The 16,485-nt window shown below is 71.3% G+C and overlaps 1 protein-coding gene across 1 annotated transcript; it reads left to right on the forward strand.

Moving 5' to 3' along the window:
- Positions 1-1,595: 1,595 nt before the first annotated feature.
- Positions 1,596-15,014, forward strand: ABCA7 (ATP binding cassette subfamily A member 7; the record flags this gene model as incomplete). Its single annotated transcript, XM_082011122.1, has 50 exons — positions 1,596-1,661; positions 1,779-1,872; positions 2,095-2,236; positions 2,310-2,437; positions 2,508-2,629; positions 2,705-2,899; positions 3,016-3,105; positions 3,214-3,457; positions 3,574-3,713; positions 3,782-3,898; positions 4,038-4,217; positions 4,300-4,508; positions 4,607-4,783; positions 4,985-5,207; positions 5,311-5,532; positions 5,661-5,865; positions 5,934-6,050; positions 6,226-6,397; positions 6,592-6,723; positions 6,814-6,953; positions 7,036-7,173; positions 7,348-7,559; positions 7,698-7,770; positions 8,059-8,261; positions 8,403-8,451; positions 8,673-8,735; positions 9,085-9,102; positions 9,287-9,441; positions 9,533-9,657; positions 9,755-9,853; positions 10,027-10,222; positions 10,348-10,442; positions 10,665-10,697; positions 10,925-11,030; positions 11,137-11,211; positions 11,427-11,596; positions 11,662-11,839; positions 11,932-12,047; positions 12,242-12,386; positions 12,470-12,593; positions 12,698-12,827; positions 12,913-13,033; positions 13,162-13,224; positions 13,302-13,408; positions 13,727-13,868; positions 13,937-14,071; positions 14,150-14,253; positions 14,359-14,451; positions 14,559-14,796; positions 14,874-15,014. 50 exons carry the CDS (start codon positions 1,596-1,598, stop codon positions 15,012-15,014), a joined length of 6,762 nt encoding a protein of 2,253 aa, XP_081867248.1.
- Positions 15,015-16,485: the final 1,471 nt, after the last annotated feature.

Below are 16,485 nucleotides of genomic sequence, written 5' to 3' on the forward strand. Positions count from 1 at the left end.
CCCGGCGGAGCCCGCGGGGTCTCTTAAAGGGGCCGCGCGGTGGAGGCGGGAGCAGGTAACGGGGGTCCCGGGCCGGGGGCTGTGCCGCTGGCTGCTGGCCTCGGCTTCGCAGCGTCCCCCCGGGGTTGTCCCCATGTCCCCATCATCCCCCCGGCTGTCCCCATGCCCCCGCGGCTCCGCACCCCGCCCAGCGCGGAGCTCGGTGCGGCGGGACCGGGGCCCGCCGTGCTCCCGGTTGCAGCGATGGGGCGCGTTTGCCTCCCGTGGGGTGAGTGAGCAGATTCCCACGCGAGTCACCATCTGGGAGGCGGTTTCTGGAGGATGCCGGGCCCCGCGCTGCCCTCCGCCCCCCTGGGGGCCGGTGTCCCCCCCGCCCTGGCAGCCGCCTCCCGGGGCTGGGGCGCTGGCGGGGTGGGTGGCACAGCTCCCCCCCCCGAGCCCCGGTGCCCCCTCGGAGAAATCCTTCCCGAGGGCATCCCCCTCCCCACTCCGGTGCCACTCGCGTCCGGCCCCGCAGGCTGATTAGCCGGATTTCCAGCCCGGATCCTAATCCCGCTGGCTGGTGCCCGCTTATCCCCGCTGCGCCCGGGACCCGGCTTAGCCCCGAGCGCAGGCAGAGCCGGCAGCGGGCAGGCCCCGGCCTGCCTGCCCTCCTGCCTGAGCCCCGGCCGGGCGTGGCGGAGGCGTGAGGACAGGGGTGAGTCTGCAGCTTCGGCCACCAACCCGGGTCGGGCAGCGCGGGTGGCCCGGGGGTGGCCCGGGGGTGGCCCGAGCTCAGCGTGGCCCCGGGGGCAGCTCCGGAGCTGGGCTTCCCCGCGGCGTGGGTGTTCGCCGGGCGGGAAGCCTTGCCGCTTTGCTGCCGGGTCCCGGGGGCTGCCGGCCCGCTGGCCCCTGCCTGCAGGGAGTGAGGTCCCAGGAGCTGGCTGGGCACGGGCACTCGCTGGGACGGGGCTGGGGAAGGGACGGGGACGGAGCCGGTGCTGCCAGGGCCCCGGCACAGCTCGGGGGGCACCTGGGTGTCTGAGCCCACGCCTCGAGCCGGTTGCATCGAGGATTGCATTCCCCTCCCAGAGTGGTGTCGTGGGTGCTGAGGCTCTCGCCAGAAACACCCATCCTTGCTGCTGGCCCAGCCATACCCCTCATGCAGGGAAACTGAGGCACGGGCAGTCCCAGGCCTCCCCCGCGCTGCCCAGCTCCCAGGGCCCGGAGCCGCTCCTGTAGCCAGGGGGGCTGCTGGCCGCCCGGCCGCTCCCCGCGTTGGCGTGGTGCGTGAATCCCGCTCGTTGCTCCTGACGCTGCGCTGACCTGGAGGGACTTGCAGAGCTTGTGCCCTATTTTGCTGCTTCTGGTTTAGAAAAGAATGAGATTTGAGGGCTTTGCTCCGGAAAGGAGCTTTGCTGCAGGAATGCCGGGCCGGCTCCTGCCAGCCCCCAGAGCTCAGCGTGTGCCCGGCGCTTTGCCCGCCGTGCAATAAGCCCCGAGCCGGAGGGAAGTGAGAGCCCTGACCGCCGCCCCCAGCTCGGCGCTGACCCCCTGCTCTCGCCCACAGCTGGAGCTGAGTGGGGTGCCGGGCACACGCCCCCCACGCCCCCACCATGGCTGTGGGCACCCAGCTGGGGCTGCTGCTCTGGAAGAACTTCACCTACCGCCGGCGGCAGCGGGTGAGTGGGTGCCCAGGGTGGGAGGGTGCCCAGAGCCGCTGCATCCTGGTGCGGGGGCAGGCGGAGCCCTGGGTGCCGATGGGGACCGGGACCCCCCCAACCTTGGGTCTCCCCTAGATCCAGTTGGTCATCGAGCTCCTTTGGCCCCTCTTCCTCTTCTTCATCTTGATTTCGGTGCGGCAATCCCACCCGCCCTTCAAGCAGCATGAGTGTGAGTGTCCTGTGCCCCCTGGGGTCACCCCCTGTGCCTGCCAGGGACCCCCCTTGCGTGGGAGCCCTGTGGGGCCCCGGCACGGCCCTGGGTGGCACCAGGGAAGACAAACCTGGGAGGCGGATGTGAGCCGGGGGCTCACTGGCATCTCCCCGCTCAGGTGTGCGTGGGACCCCGGGGTCCCGTGCTGCCCCCCCAGACCCCTCCCTCCCTCTCCCGCAGGCCACTTCCCCAACAAGGCCCTGCCCTCGGCCGGGACCCTGCCCTGGCTCCAGGGCATCGTCTGCAACATGAACAACCCCTGCTTTCGGCACCCGACGGCGGGAGAGGCCCCCGGCGTGGTGGGCAACTTCGATGGCTCCATGTGAGCAGCCGGGGGCTGCGGGCAGGGCGGGGCAGTGGGCCCGGGGTCTCACCGCCCGCCCGTGCCCCCGCAGCCTCTCCCGCCTGCTGACCGAAGCCCGGCAGGTCCTGCTCCCCCGCGACGGGCAGCGGCTCCTGCACAGCTTTGCCCGGCTCCTGCCCGCCCTGCGCCGGCTCCGGGGCGGTGGGGCTCAGCAGAGGGGTGAGCACCGGGGATGGGGGGTGCCGGGGGAGCGAGACCCCCCCCGGCTGACCCCTGCCTCTGCCCCCAGCCCTGCCGGTGAGGGACTACCTGAGAGAGGACGAGACCTTCTCGCGGTTCCTCCGGACCAACACGTCTCTGCCGCCGGCACTGGTGGACGAGCTGATGGGGGCTCGGCTCAGCCCCCGCATCGTGAGTGTCGGGGCGGCGCCCGCTCCCGGTGCCCGGGGTGCCGGGGCTGCGGCGTGACCGGCCCTCTCCCACCAGCTCTCCTTGGCGGGCACCCGTCTCCCGCTGAAGGCCCTGGTCTGCAACGCCTCGGAGCTGGGGGGCTTCCTGGCGGGGGGCGACGCCGCCTCCACCCGGCGCCTGCAGCGGGGGCTCTGCGCCCTGCCCGGCCCCCAGCTCCGCGCCATGGAGGGCTCCTTCCTCTCCCAGCTCGACCTTCCCCGGCTGCTGGCGGTGAGCCCCCAGCCCGGCCAGGTGCTGGGACGTGCTGGGTGCTGGAAGGCGCTGGGGCAGAGACCCCCGGCACCCCCCTAGGGGCTGTGACCCCCTTCTCGTGCCCCCCGTTGTAGGAACAGCTGAGCTCGGAGGCAGGCGGCATCACTGGCGCTGTGGAAGCCTTGGGCACCTTCCTGCGGGACGCAGCATCCCTGATGGAGGAGGTAGTGCCTCCTCCCCCCCACCCCCCCACAAGTGCCCCCCAGCTGTGCCCCACTCCCCACCATGTCCCCGGGTGTCCCTGCGCCCCACAGCCCCGCTCTGCTCCCCAGGTCTCCTCCATGACCAGCCTCGCCGAGCTGCGGCGAGAGCTCGGGGCGCTGACGGCCCCCAACGCCAGCGCCGCCGGCTCGGGCGCCTTCAGGGCCCTGTCGCGCATCGCCTGCGGGCACCCCGAGGGCGGGGGGCTCCGGGTCCCCTCCCTCAACTGGTACGAGGACAATGACGATGTCAAAGCCTTCCTGGACCGCAACAGCTCGGAGCGGAGAGCCACGGCCCCGGGAGGCGGCAGCAGCAGTGAGCGCGCTGGGCTGCGGGGTCTCAGGCGGGGGCTCGCTGGGCACGCACCCCCGAGGCGGTGGGGGCTGGTGGCGGGCGGCCGGTGGCGAGGGCTCGGCTCTGCCCCCACCCAGGTCCCTTCTGCCGAGAGCTGGTCCGCAGCCTGGAGTCCAGCCCGCTTTCGCAGATCTTCTGGCGGGGGATCAAGCCCCTCTTCATGGGGAAGATCCTGTACACGCCGCCTGGCCCCGGCCCCGACAGCGTCATGGCCGAGGTGAGCGGGGGGCTGCGGGGGGGCTGGGGGCCTCGCCCTGGCCCTGCCTCACCCCCCGCCTCGCACAGGTGAACCGGACCTTCCGGGAGCTGGCGGTGCTGGGGGAGGCGGGGGGTGCCTGGCGGGAGCTGGGACCCCGCATCTACGCCTTCCTCAACAGCAGCCTGGAGATGCAGGTCCTCCGGGTGCGTGACCCCCAGACCCTCTCCCCGTCGGGCATGGGGCTGCGGTGGGGTGCAGGGTGGGGGTGCGGTGGGGTGCACCGGGGCTCCTGGCCGGGAGCGGGGTGGGCTGCATTGCCCCACTGTACCCGGTGCTTTGCAGGACCTGCTGCTGGCCCCGGCGACGGCCCGGCTCCTGGACGGGTTCCTCAACGGCACCTCCTGGAAGCTGCCGGCGCTGGCCAGGTTCCTGGCGGGGCCGGCGGCGGGGCCGGGGCTCACCTGGCACCAGGCGTACGCCGATGCCGACACGGTCCTGAGCACGCTGTCGCAGTTCATGGAGGTGTGTGTCGCCCCAGCTGCCAGGGCGGGCTGGCTCCCCGAGCCCCGCTGAGCCCTGCCTGCCCTGCCTGCCCTGCCTGCAGTGTGTCTGTCTGGACAAGATTGAGGCGGTGGCCACCGAGGAGCAGCTGGTGGCCCGGGCCCTGGAGCTGCTGGAGGAGCAGCAGTTCTGGGCAGCTGTGGTCTTCCAGCCCCCCATAAACAGCACGGCCCCCGCGCTGCCCCCCCACGTCCGCTACAAGATCCGCATGGACATCGACGACGTCACAAGGACCAACAAGATCAAGGACAGGTCAGGGGACGCCCGCCCCTTCGCTCTCCGTGGCCGCCCCAGCAGCCTGCGCCCGTGGTGCGGGCGTCCCCCCGCCCAGCGCTGTGCTTTGCCCCCAGGTTTTGGGACCCGGGCCCCGCGGCCGACCCCTTCAGCGACCTGCGCTACGTGTGGGGGGGGTTCGTCTACGTGCAGGACCTGGTGGAGCAGGCGGTGGTGCGGGTGCAGACCGGGGCTGCCCCGCAGACGGGGGTCTACGTCCAGCAAATGCCCTACCCCTGCTACGTGGATGATGTGTGAGTGGGTGATGGGGGGTGGCCGCAGCACCCCGGGACCCCCGAGTGACCTGCTGCCGCGCGGGATGGGGCCAAGCATCTGGCAGCATCGCTGCCCCGGGGGGGTGGCACGGGGCTGGCGCGTGCCCTGGGTGTCCCCTGCCCGGCGGTGGCCCCGCCGTGCCGGGCGGGAGGTGGAAGGGCTGCTGCCGTCTCCCCCAGGTTCCTGCGGGTGCTGAACCGCTCGCTGCCGCTCTTCATGACACTGGCCTGGATCTACTCGGTGGCCATGATCATCAAGGGGGTGGTGCACGAGAAGGAGACACGTCTCAAGGAGACCATGAAGACCATGGGGCTGAGCAGCGGGATCCTCTGGCTCAGCTGGTTCCTCAGCAGCTTCATCCCTTTCCTCCTCAGCTCTGCCCTCCTTGTCCTCATCCTCAAGGCAGGTTGCAGGGCATGGGCGACAGTGTGGGTGACACGGGGAGCACCGGGGCTGGGAGTCGGCACGGGGGGCTCCGCAGGCTCCAACCTGCCTCGATCTGCAGCTGGGAAACATCCTGCCCTACAGCGACCCAGCCGTCATCTTCCTCTTCCTCGGCACCTTCTCGGTGGCCACCATCAGCCAGTGCTTCCTCATCAGCACCTTCTTCCCCCGCGCCAACCTGGCCTCGGCTTGTGGCGGCATCATCTACTTCTCCCTCTACCTGCCCTACGTGCTGTGCGTCGCCTGGCGCGACCACATCACCTTCCCGCTCCGCGTCCTCGTGGTGAGCGGCCGTGGCTGCCCCCTCCCCGATGCCCCTCGGGCACCCTGGGCATGCCGGGCAGGGGGCTTTGGGGCTGAACCCCCCCGGGCCGGTCTTTCTGCCCACGCCGCCGTTCTTGCCGCCACCAGAGCTTGCTGTCGCCGGTGGCCTTCGGCTTCGGCTGCGAGTACTTCTCCCTCTACGAGGAGCAGGGGGTGGGCATCCAGTGGCACAACCTGGGTGCCAGCCCTGTGCCGGGAGACCCCTACAACTTCGCCACGGCCATGGGGCTGCTGCTGCTGGACGCCGGCCTCTACGGCCTGGCCACCTGGTACCTCGAGGGCGTCTTCCCAGGTGAGCGCGGCCCCCCAGCCCCCGGCAGCCCCCCCGGCCCCAGCCCCGCTCAGCCCCGTCTGCTGCAGGTCAGTACGGCATCCCCAGGCCCTGGAATTTCCCCTTCCTGAAGAGCTACTGGCTTGGGGAGCCGTCCTCAGCCGGGCACCCCCCATACCCCACCGGCCCCCTCGCTGCACCCCAAGGTGAGCCCCTGCCCACCCTGGAGCCGTGCGGCCAAGGGGTGGCAGCCACAGAGCCGGGCTCGAGCCCTCCTGCCCAGGCTTTGCCCCCCCAGCGGGGGGTCCTGCCCCCCGTGGCGGGGGGTCCTGCCCCTGGCCGGGGGTCCTGCCCACAACGTGACCCTCTGGCGGCTTCCAGTGCTGGTGGAGGAGCCGCCCGCCCAGCTCCAGCCCGGCGTCTCCATCCGCAACCTGGTGAAGATTTACCGCAACAGCAGCCGCGTGGCCGTCAACGGGCTGAGCCTGGACTTCTACGAGGGGCAGATCACCTCCTTCCTGGGCCACAACGGGGCCGGCAAGACCACCACCATGTGAGCCGGGGGCTGGGGGACCACAGTGGGGACGGGAGCTGAGCGTGGCTCTGCCCCGGTGCCACCACGTTCCCATCCCATCTGCCCTGACCTGGCCGCGCGCCGAGCACCCTGCGTAGGATGGGGCACCCCGGCCCCGAGCCCCGCTCGTCCTGCTCTCCGTGACCCCCTGTCCTCACCGGTCTCGCCTCCAGGTCCATCCTGACCGGGCTCCTGCCCCCCACCTCCGGCACTGCCTATATCCTGGGCTGGGACATCCGCTCCGATATCGACAGCATCCGCAAAACCATGGGCACGTGTCCCCAGCACAACGTGCTCTTCGACATGTAGGCAGGGGCAGGGCAGGGCAGGCGGGGGGGAGCGGTGCCGGGGGCTGGCGCGGGCAGGGCTGCCCGCCTCACCCCCGCCCGCCCCAGCCTGACGGTGGAGGAGCACGTCTGGTTCTACGGGCGGCTGAAGGGGCTGTCGGAGGAGCGCGTGAAGGCGGAGATGGAGCAGCTGATCCAGGACACGGGGCTGCCCCACAAGCGCCGGGAGCAGACCAGGAACCTCTCGGGTGCGTGCGGGGAACAGGACCGCCACTCGAGCGGGGGTCCGTGGCCACGGCCCCCCCTGACGCCGTCCCTGCCGCCCCACAGGCGGGATGCAGCGGAAGCTCTCCGTGGCCATCGCCTTCGTGGGTGGCTCCCGGGTGGTCATCCTGGACGAGCCCACGGCCGGCGTCGACCCCTACTCCCGCCGCAGCATCTGGGAGCTGCTGCTCAAGTACCGCAAAGGTCAGGGCTGGGGGGGACGGGGGAGCCCGCTTCCCCCTCCGTGCGTCTGAGCCCCCCAGCCCTGGAGAACCGGCAGCAGGGCGCGTGGGGCGAGCGGGGAGACGTGCTGGTGGGGATGCCCACAAAAGGGGGTCGGCGAGGGGGTCTGGCGTCCAGCCCGCTGCCTGCCCCCAGGCCGCACCATCATCCTGTCCACCCACTACATGGACGAGGCAGAGCTGCTGGGGGACCGCACCGCCATCATCTCGCAGGGCCGGCTCTGCTGCTGCGGGTCCCCGCTCTTCCTCAAGGCCAGGCTGGGCACCGGCTACCACCTCACCCTGGTGAAGCGGGAGCAGGTCGGGAGGGGCGGCAGCACCGGCACCGTCCCCAGCGCTACCAAAAAGGTGGGTCCCCCAGCCCCACCAAGCGTCAGCCAAAAGGGTGGCCGGTGCCTCTGTCCCGGGTAGCGGGGAGCACCGAGCCCCGGGCTTGGGGCCGGATCCTGCTGCAGGGTGCCAGGCTCCGGCCGCCCCTTCCCGCAGGACAGCAGTGGCTCGGAGCAGAGCAGCGACACGGGCCTGGGCAGCGAGCGGGGCAGCGAGGCCAGCGCCGTGGGTGAGGGTCCCATCCCGCCCTGCGCCGTCAGCGTGCTCCCCACGCATCCTCCCCACGCCTCCCCCGTTGGCCGGGGGGTCTGTGGGCGCGTTCAGCCCCGTGCCCTGCCTTGCTGCTGGCTCTTGCCCCCCCTGCACCGGTGGGGCAGAAGGGACTCCCCGCCCTCCTGCCCCCTGCGACCCCCCCGGGACCCCCAGACCAGGGTGCAGGGCACATGCCAGCTTTGGCCAGCTCCTGCACCGGCCACCGGCAACTGCCCCAGGTTTCCAGCCCTCCCCGTCCCCCCAGATGTGGCCCAGCTGTCGGCGCTGGTCCAGAAGCTGGTGCCCGGCTCCCGGCTGGTGGAGGACATCGGGCACGAGGTGCTCTTCGTCCTGCCCTACAGCGGGGCCAAGGACGGGGCCTTCGGGGACCTCTTCCGCGAGCTGGACGCACGCCTGGGGGAACTGGGCATCTCCAGCTACGGCGTGTCCGACACCACCCTGGAAGAGGTACCCGGAGGAGCTGCGGCTCCTGGGGTGCCCACCCTCCCTGCAGCTCTGCCGGGGGCTGCCCGCCGCCTGGGGGGCTCGCCTCGCCGCGGCGGTGGGCGCTGGCGGCCGTGTTTAACCCCAGCCCCCTCCTGCCCTCAGATCTTTCTGAAGGTGGCCCAGGACACGGGGCTGGACGCCCACAGGGCAGGTAAAATGCCTCGGTGCTGGCTGGAGCTGAGCTTCAGGGTGCAGGGGCGGGCGGGGGGAGATGCTCATCAGCCCGAAGCAGAGGGGTGCAGGTGTCCCCAGCACCCTGTGTGGCCCTTGTCCTTCCCCTGGTGTCCCCACGGGGAGCACCCGTGGGCGCAGGGAGGTGTCACAGGCTGTGGCCTCGGTCCCACCCTGGCGCTCTCACCCCCGTTTTGTCAGGCACCAAGAGAGGAGCAGCCCCCGGCGAGACGGGGGACGCGGAAGCGGCCGACGGGGACCTGGGTAAGGTCCCTGGACCTGGGACCCCCGACGTGCCCAGCTGGGTGCCCCCCCCTCCAGCCCCTGGGCTGGGGCCGTGGCACGCGTCCACCCGGGCGCGCGTCCTTGCAAGCAGGCGTCCCTTCGGGCGGGCGGCGGGCGCGGGAGGCGCAGGGAGACTCGAGCAGCACCGCTCCTGCCTGGCGCCGGGCAGGGCGAGGGGCGGGAGGGCGGCGGGTTTGGGGGGCTGGCTGTGTGCAGGGCTTGGGATGGCACGTGAAATCCCAGGGGACGTAGCCCTGGGTCGGTGCTAACGCTGGCCGGGCAGGCGCCGGCGTGGCTGTAACCCCTCTTTCCTCTCCTTTACACTGAGCCCAAGGAGCCCGGCGAGGTAGGAGCAGGGGGCTGGGGGGCTGGGGGTCCCGTCACGTCCCCGCATGCAGCACCCTGTCCCCGCCGGGGTGGGGGACGCCCCTGCCAGCCCGCCATCCCCCCGCACACCGCCTGGCACGAGCCCCTGCCCCTCGCCGCGGGCTCTGCCGGGGCTGGGGCCCGACCCGTCTCTGCCCTCACAGCAGAGGAGCCCCGGGAGACCGACCTGCTGCGGGGGGCGGCCGGGCAGGCCTGCCGCAGGGTGAGGGGCTGGGCGCTCACCCGCCAGCAGCTCCGCGCCCTCTTCATCAAGAGGATGCTCCACGCCCGACGCAGCACCCGGGGCTTCTTCGCGCAGGTGTGGCCGGGGGCCGGGGCTGTGGTGCGGCCAAGGGACCCCCTGGTCCCTTGGGGGGTGGGAGCCAGCCCTGACCCCTGGCCCCCGGCAGATCGTCCTGCCCGCCGTCTTCGTCTGCATCGCGCTGCTCTTCAGCCTCGTCGTGCCGCCCTTCGGGAAGTACCCGCCGCTGCGCCTCCAGCCCTGGATGTACGGGCAGCAGTTCACCTTCTTCAGGTGTGTCCTCATCCCTGTCCCGTGTCCCTGTGTGTCCCCCATCCCCGTGTCTCCCTGTCCCCCGCTGCTGCCATCTCACTCCTGCATCTCCCGACAGCAACGACGCCCCGGGGGACCCCGACACGGCTCGGCTCCTGGGCGCGCTCCTGGCCGAGCCGGGCTTCGGCACCCGGTGCATGAAGGATGCTGGGGAGGCGTGAGTGCCTGCGCCCCGCAGGGGCGGGGGGCTGGGGGGCTGGGAGAGGGACCCCCCGGCCATCCCCGCGGCGGGGGCCATGGCAGCTGCAGGCGGGAGCAGCTCCCGATGCCTCTGGCTTGCGCCAGGCTGGTAATAGGGGTCTCTCGCCCCCCATGGTGCCGGGTGCCCAGGACGGAGCCGTGCCCCCCAGCTTCCCACCCCGACGGCTTCTTGGTCCCCCCGGCCCCCCCAGCCCTGCTGGAAGCGCTGCGGCACGGGAACTGGACGCGGGCCGAGCCGTCCCCACCCTGCTGGTGCAGCGGGCCGGGGGCTCGCAGGATGCTGCCCGACTGCCCCGAGGGGGCCGGGGGGCTCCCACCGCCCCAGGTAACCCCCAGCCCACAGCGGGGCCAGCCCCAGGGCACCGGTGCTGCCGAGTGCGGGTGCAGGTGATGCTCCGGGGAGGCACACGGGGCCGTGTGTCCGTCCAGCCTGTCTGTCTGTCCCCCCAGGTGCGAAGGGGCACGGGCGATGTCCTGCAGGACCTGACAGGCAGGAACATCTCCGACTACCTGGTGAAGACCTACCCCCAGATCATCCGCCGGGAGTGAGTGCTGGGGCCGGGGACACCCGGGGAGACCGGCCGGGCTTCGGCACCGGCTGCCGCCGCGGGGGAAGCGGGGAGGGACGCCGGGACCAAACCCAGCCAGGGCTGGCGGCAGCGAGGGTGCCACGGGGGCGGGGGGAGCTGCTGGGGGCCTCGTGGCCGGGCAGCAGGCGCTGCCATCCCTAACGTCTCCTCCGGGATGTGCCCCCCCCCTTCTTTCAGGCTGAAGAACAAGAAGTGGGTGAATGAGCAGAGGTGAGCTGGGCAGGGGTCTTGCGCAGATCGGGGGGCCGGAGCTCCCTTGCGGGGTCGGGCAGAGCCCGAGCAACCCGTGGGCAGAGTCCTCATCTGGGCAAGCTCAACCCGTCACTGTGTGCCCCTCACCGTGGCCTCTGGGCGGGTGCGGTGCCCAAGGCAGGGTGGAGGGGCTGGGAGGCTTTCCACAGGACGGCAGGTTTGGAAGTGCCCGTCTTTCCCCGCAGGTACGGCGGCTTTTCTCTGGGCGCCGGCAGCTCCCAGGCCCTGCCGGCGGCGGCGGAGGTGGACGAGGCGGTGCTGGAGCTCCGGACTCTGTTCAATGTCACGCCGGTACGGCCGGCGCGCTGCACCCCAGCGCCCCAGCCCGGCTCCGGCACCCCGGCGCTGGGAGGGCTCTGGCCCGAGCCTGCTCCTCACTCTGCGTTCCCGCGCCCAGGGCAGCCCCTCGGACCGGCTCCTGGGCAACCTCAGCCGCTTCATCGAGGGCTTGGACGCTCGCAGGAACATCAAGGTGCGCCGGGCACAGGGGGTCCCGCAGGGGCGAGAGCTGGGAGGCAGCGGGGGATGCGGCACGAGGGTCCCCATCTGGGGCTGGAGCGGCCTGGGAAGAACCGAGCCCGGCCGGGGCTGGCTGGGAGCGGGAGCCTGGCGAGGATCGGGGTGCAGCCGGTGGCGGTGCCGGGGCGAGAGGGGGGCTCTGAGCCACCGGGCTCCCCTGGGCTGCAGGTCTGGTTCAACAACAAGGGCTGGCACGCCATGGTCTCCTTCGTCAACGTGGCCAGCAACGGGCTGCTGCGCGCCCGGCTGCCCGCCGGGGCCGACCCCACCCTCTACGGCATCACGGCCACCAACCACCCCCTCAACCTCACCAAGGAGCAGCTCTCGGAGGCCGCCCTGTGAGTACCGGGCACAGGGGTCCCGCAGGCCCCCCTCCCCGGCTGAGCCCTCCCCTCCCTGGCAGGATGGCCACCTCGGTGGACGTGCTGGTCTCCATCTGCGTGATCTTCGCCATGTCCTTCGTCCCGGCCAGCTTCGTGCTCTTCCTCATCGAGGAGCGGGTCAGCAAGGCCAAGCACCTGCAGTTCGTCAGCGGGATGAAGCCCGTCACCTACTGGCTGGGCAACTTTGCCTGGGACATGGTGCGGGACGGGGATGGGCACAGGGACGGGGTGCAGCTCCCGGGGGCCGGGGCCGGTTCGTGACCACTTCCCCGGCTTCCCCGTGCCCACAGTGCAACTACCTGGTCCCTGCGCTGCTGGTCATCCTCATCTTCCTCTGCTTCCAGCAGAAGTCCTACGTGTCCTCTGCCAACCTGCCCTCCCTGGTTCTGCTGCTGCTGCTCTACGGGTGAAGGGCCAGCGGAGCCCAGCTGGGGCTCAGCCCCCCGGGCTGGAGAAGGGGTGGCACGGGGGGGCTCTGAGCAGGCCTGGGAGCAGCCCTGGCTCGGGGGGCCATGGAGATGGGGCGGGGTGCTGGCTCACCCCGCGTGCCCCCCGACGGGAGGTGCGCCTCGGCCAGCCCCTGCCTCTCTGCCCCTCCAGCTGGTCCATCACGCCGCTGATGTACCCGGCCTCCTTCCTCTTCAGCATCCCCAGCACCGCCTACGTGGCCCTGACGTGCATCAACCTCTTTATCGGCATCAACGGCAGCGTGGCCACCTTCGTGCTGGAGCTCTTCGTGGACCAGGTGAGCCCGTGGGCTTTCCCGGACCCCCGTCCCATCCCTGCGGGCTTCCAGCTTCCCTACCCCTCTCCTTGTCGCCTCGGCAGAACCTCAACAACATCAACCGCATCCTGAAGAAAGTTTTCCTTGTCTTCCCCCACTTCTGCCTGGGTCGAGGCCTCATCGACATGGTGAAGAACCAGGCGATGGCTGATGCCTTCGAGAGGTTCGGTGAGTCCGTGGGTGTCGGGGCTGCTCCCCCTCCCCAAAGCCTGGGCAGCGCAGGGGCCTCCCGGGTGTCCTCCCTCTTCTTCAGCCCCTCTCGCTGCTCACAGGGGACAGGCACTTCGTGTCCCCCCTGTCCTGGGATCTGGCAGGGAAGAACATGTTCGCCATGGCCATTGAGGGCATCATCTTCTTCCTCTTCACCCTCCTGCTGCAATACCACTTCTTCCTGCGGCTTGGGTGAGGGCTGGCTGGGGGGGGGCGGGCTGTGGGGCGGCTGTGGGGCAGGTGGCCCTGGAAGTGCCCCTGCCGCTGTTGCCCCCAGGCCGCGGGCTCTGCAGCTGCCCTCGCTGGGAGAGGAGGACCAGGATGTGGCCAGGGAGCGGGCGAGGGTGGGCAGCAGCCCCCCGCATGGCCACCTCCTGCTGCTGAAGGACTTGACCAAGGTGCGTGCCGTGGGGCCGGACCCTGCCCCATCCCTCACTGCGGGGCTGCAACCGCTCCCATAGCCCCCGGTCCTGCTGGCGGGTGGTGGGTGGGGAGCACCCAGCGCTGCCTCGGCTCTGCCGTGCAGGTGTACCGGCGCAGGAAGGCTCCGGCGGTGGACCGGCTCTGCGTGGCCATCCCCCCCGGGGAGGTGAGTGCCGGACAGACGGACGGATGGCGCTGCGGGCAGGGCCGGGGCTGCCGGTAACCCCGGTCGGCACCTCGCAGTGCTTCGGCCTCCTGGGGGTGAACGGCGCGGGGAAGACCTCCACCTTCAAGATGCTGACGGGGGACACGGAGGTGACGCTGGGGGAGGCCTGGCTGAAAGGGCACAGGTGGGCAAGATGGAGGGACCCCGCAGCCGACCCGCTGCTCCCCCTCTCCTTGTCCCCGCAGCACATGAGCCACCATCCTCGTGCCCACCCTGTGCTCCTCCTTGACCTCGTCCCTGCAGCATGCTTGCGCTTGGCTTCATCTTCATCCTCATCCTCATTCCTGCAGCATGCTCATCCCTATTCCCACAGTGTGCTCAGCCGTGCCCCTGTCCCTGGAGCTTGTCCCCGTCCCCGCCACGTGCTCGGCTGTGTCCCCGCCGTGTGCTTGGCCGTGTCCCCATCCCCGCCATGTGCTCAGCCATGTCCCGGTCCCCGCAGCGTGCTCACCGACCTGCAGTCCGTCCACCAGCACATGGGTTACTGCCCCCAGTTTGACGCCATCACAGACCTGCTGACGGGGCGGGAGCACCTGGAGTTTTACAGCCGCCTGCGCGGCATCCCGGAGGAGGAGACCCCCAGGGTAGGGCCCGCACCCCGACCCCCCCAACCCAGGGGACCCCGTGCTCATCCCCTCCACGTCTCTCGCAGGTGGCTCAGTGGGGCATCGCCAAGCTGGAGCTGGGGCCGCACGCGGACCGGCCGGCGGGCAAGTACAGCGGGGGCAACAAGCGCAAGCTCTCCACAGCCATAGCCCTCCTCGGCTCCCCCCCCGTCGTCTTCCTGGTGAGCGGGGGCAGCGGGGGGTCCCGTGGCAGCACCGGGTCCCTGCTCGGGCTGACGCCGCTGCCGGGGCCGTTGCAGGATGAGCCCACGACAGGGATGGACCCACGAGCCCGGCGGTTCCTGTGGGACTGCATCCTCAGCGTCATCCGGGAGGGCAGGTCCGTGGTGCTCACGTCCCACAGGTGAGCCCCCACCCCAGGGTCCGTGGCACCCACGGAGGGGAGCACCCCTCTGCCTCTGTGGCAGTCCCGGAGGGGAGCACAGGCCTCACGCGTGTCCCCCGGCAGCATGGAGGAGTGTGAGGCGCTTTGCACCAGGATGGCCATCATGGTCAACGGCCGGTTCCGCTGCCTGGGCAGCGTCCAGCACCTCAAGAACAGGTAATGGGGCCGGGGGCTTGAGGGGGGCTCTGGCAGCGAGGGGCAGCCACCCCACAGTGACAGGGACGTGGCCGGTCCCTGCAGTGATGCCCCCCTCTCCTGCGCAGGTTTGGGGACGGCTACACGGTGGTGGTGCGGGTGGGCGGCCCTGGGCCGGCACCGGTGGAGAGCCTGATGCAGCGCCGCTTCCCCGGCATCGTGCTGAAGGAGCGGCACGGGGGGCTGCTGCAGTACCAGCTGCCCTCCCGCGCCGGCTCTCTGGCCAGCGTCTTCAGCGTCCTGGCAGCCCACCGCGGCCCCTGCCACATTGAGGACTACTCCGTGTCCCAGACCACCCTCGACCAGGTGACAGGGGACGTGGGGCATGAGGGCGCGGGGGCCGGGGTCCTGCCGGCGCTGCCCCTCACCCTGCCCCCCCCCAGGTATTCGTGCACTTTGCCAGGGAGCAGAGTGACGAGGACCCCGGGGGGGCCGCGGCCCCAGGGCAGGATGCGATGCCCAGCCCGGGGAAGAGGCTGACGCCGTTCCTGGAGGACGACAGCTACCAGGAGAGCGCCGTCTGAGTGGGGCCACGGTGCCCCACAGACCCCCGCCCCAGCCATCATTGCAGCGTGTCTCAGGGTCCCGGGGCTTCTGGCCAGCCTGGACTCCCGGAGCTGGCATAGGGCCACCATCCCTGGCACCGGTCCAGGTGCTGGGGCGGGTCAGAGCGCCAGGGTAGGGCTGGCCCCAGCTGCTCCCCCTCAGTGGGCTTGTACCCTCTGGGGGGCTGAGCTGGATGGAGGGGGGGTCTGCCCTGGGCCTCCCCCCTGCCCTGGGCAGGGCCGGGTGCTGGGGCTGGCCCTGGGACCCCGACCGCTCTCTGCCAGAGCACAGCCTGCCCTAAAAGAGCAATTAAATAAAGACCCGCGGTACCGCCCGGGGGCTGGATCGTGCTCGCAGTGCTGCAGCCCCGCTGGGGGACACGGGGTCGAGGGCACAGCGGGGCCGGGGCACGGCGGGACGGGTGGCAGCAGGATGGCCCTCGGACCGGGGGGGCACAGAGCAGCCAGCATGGCCCCCGGCCCTGCTGCTGCCCTGCACCCCTTCCCCGCGGCTCCCCGAGTGGCTGAAGGTCAGCCAGCGTCTTCCTCACCCTGGATGGTCTCTGGGCAGGGGCTGGGCTGGCAGTGGGCTGGGCAGGGGTCTCATCCCCTTAACTGGGTGTCCCCGTGGGGCCGGGTGGCGCCCAGGTTTCGGGGTGCCCGTCTCCTCCCACACCCCTGAGACCCGAGGGGTCCCCTATCGCTCGGGTGGGGGGGCCACCGACCTTCCCCCTGGGGCTGCCGGGATGTGCCCGGAGTTCGCTCGGCCCCTGCGCGGCGGGCGGCGCTACCCCCCGCGGCTCGCGTCTCGGGTGTACCCGCGGCGCGCAGGGGGGGCCCATAAGGGGTCCCGCGGGGCGGGGTGCGATCCTGCAAAAAAAAATATGGAACGCTTCACGAATTTGCGTGTCATCCTTGCGCAGGGGCCATGCTAATCTTCTCTGTATCGTTCCAATTTTAGTATATGTGCTGCCGAAGCGAGCACGACAAAACCTACCCCCGCAGCAGTATTTGAACCTCTCGCATTTAATAATTTTCAACGCATGGCGAGTATGTGTCCCCAGCACCCCGCGCCTTTCCTCACGAGAGACATCCCCGAGCGACTCCTGTCCGATTCTCCACTCTAAATCCTCCTTTGTGTCAGAAATTTTGGCTTTTCTGAAACTGAACTACCGTGCGGAGTGGCCGGCTGCGTGCGATGTATGGCGGGAAGGCTTCTACTTTGCATCGTGGGGCGGGGCCGGCGCGTGTCCTCCACCGTCCCAGCGTTCCCCGGCGGCTCTCGCGCAGGCGCATTGCCGCCGTCGTCCGTGCCGGCGGAGGAAGATGGCGGCGGGGCGGTGAGGGGACGGGACTGGGCCGCTCCGCACTACATCGCGCCAGGAGAGCCAAGGCGCCCGCTGCGTTCCGGGATCGGCCAGACCAGGCCTCCCCGGTGACGGACCCCCTC

Source organism: Phaethon aethereus (genome assembly GCF_964289735.1).
Source record: "Phaethon aethereus genome assembly, chromosome: 26".
Taxonomy (NCBI): Eukaryota; Metazoa; Chordata; class Aves; order Phaethontiformes; family Phaethontidae; genus Phaethon; species Phaethon aethereus.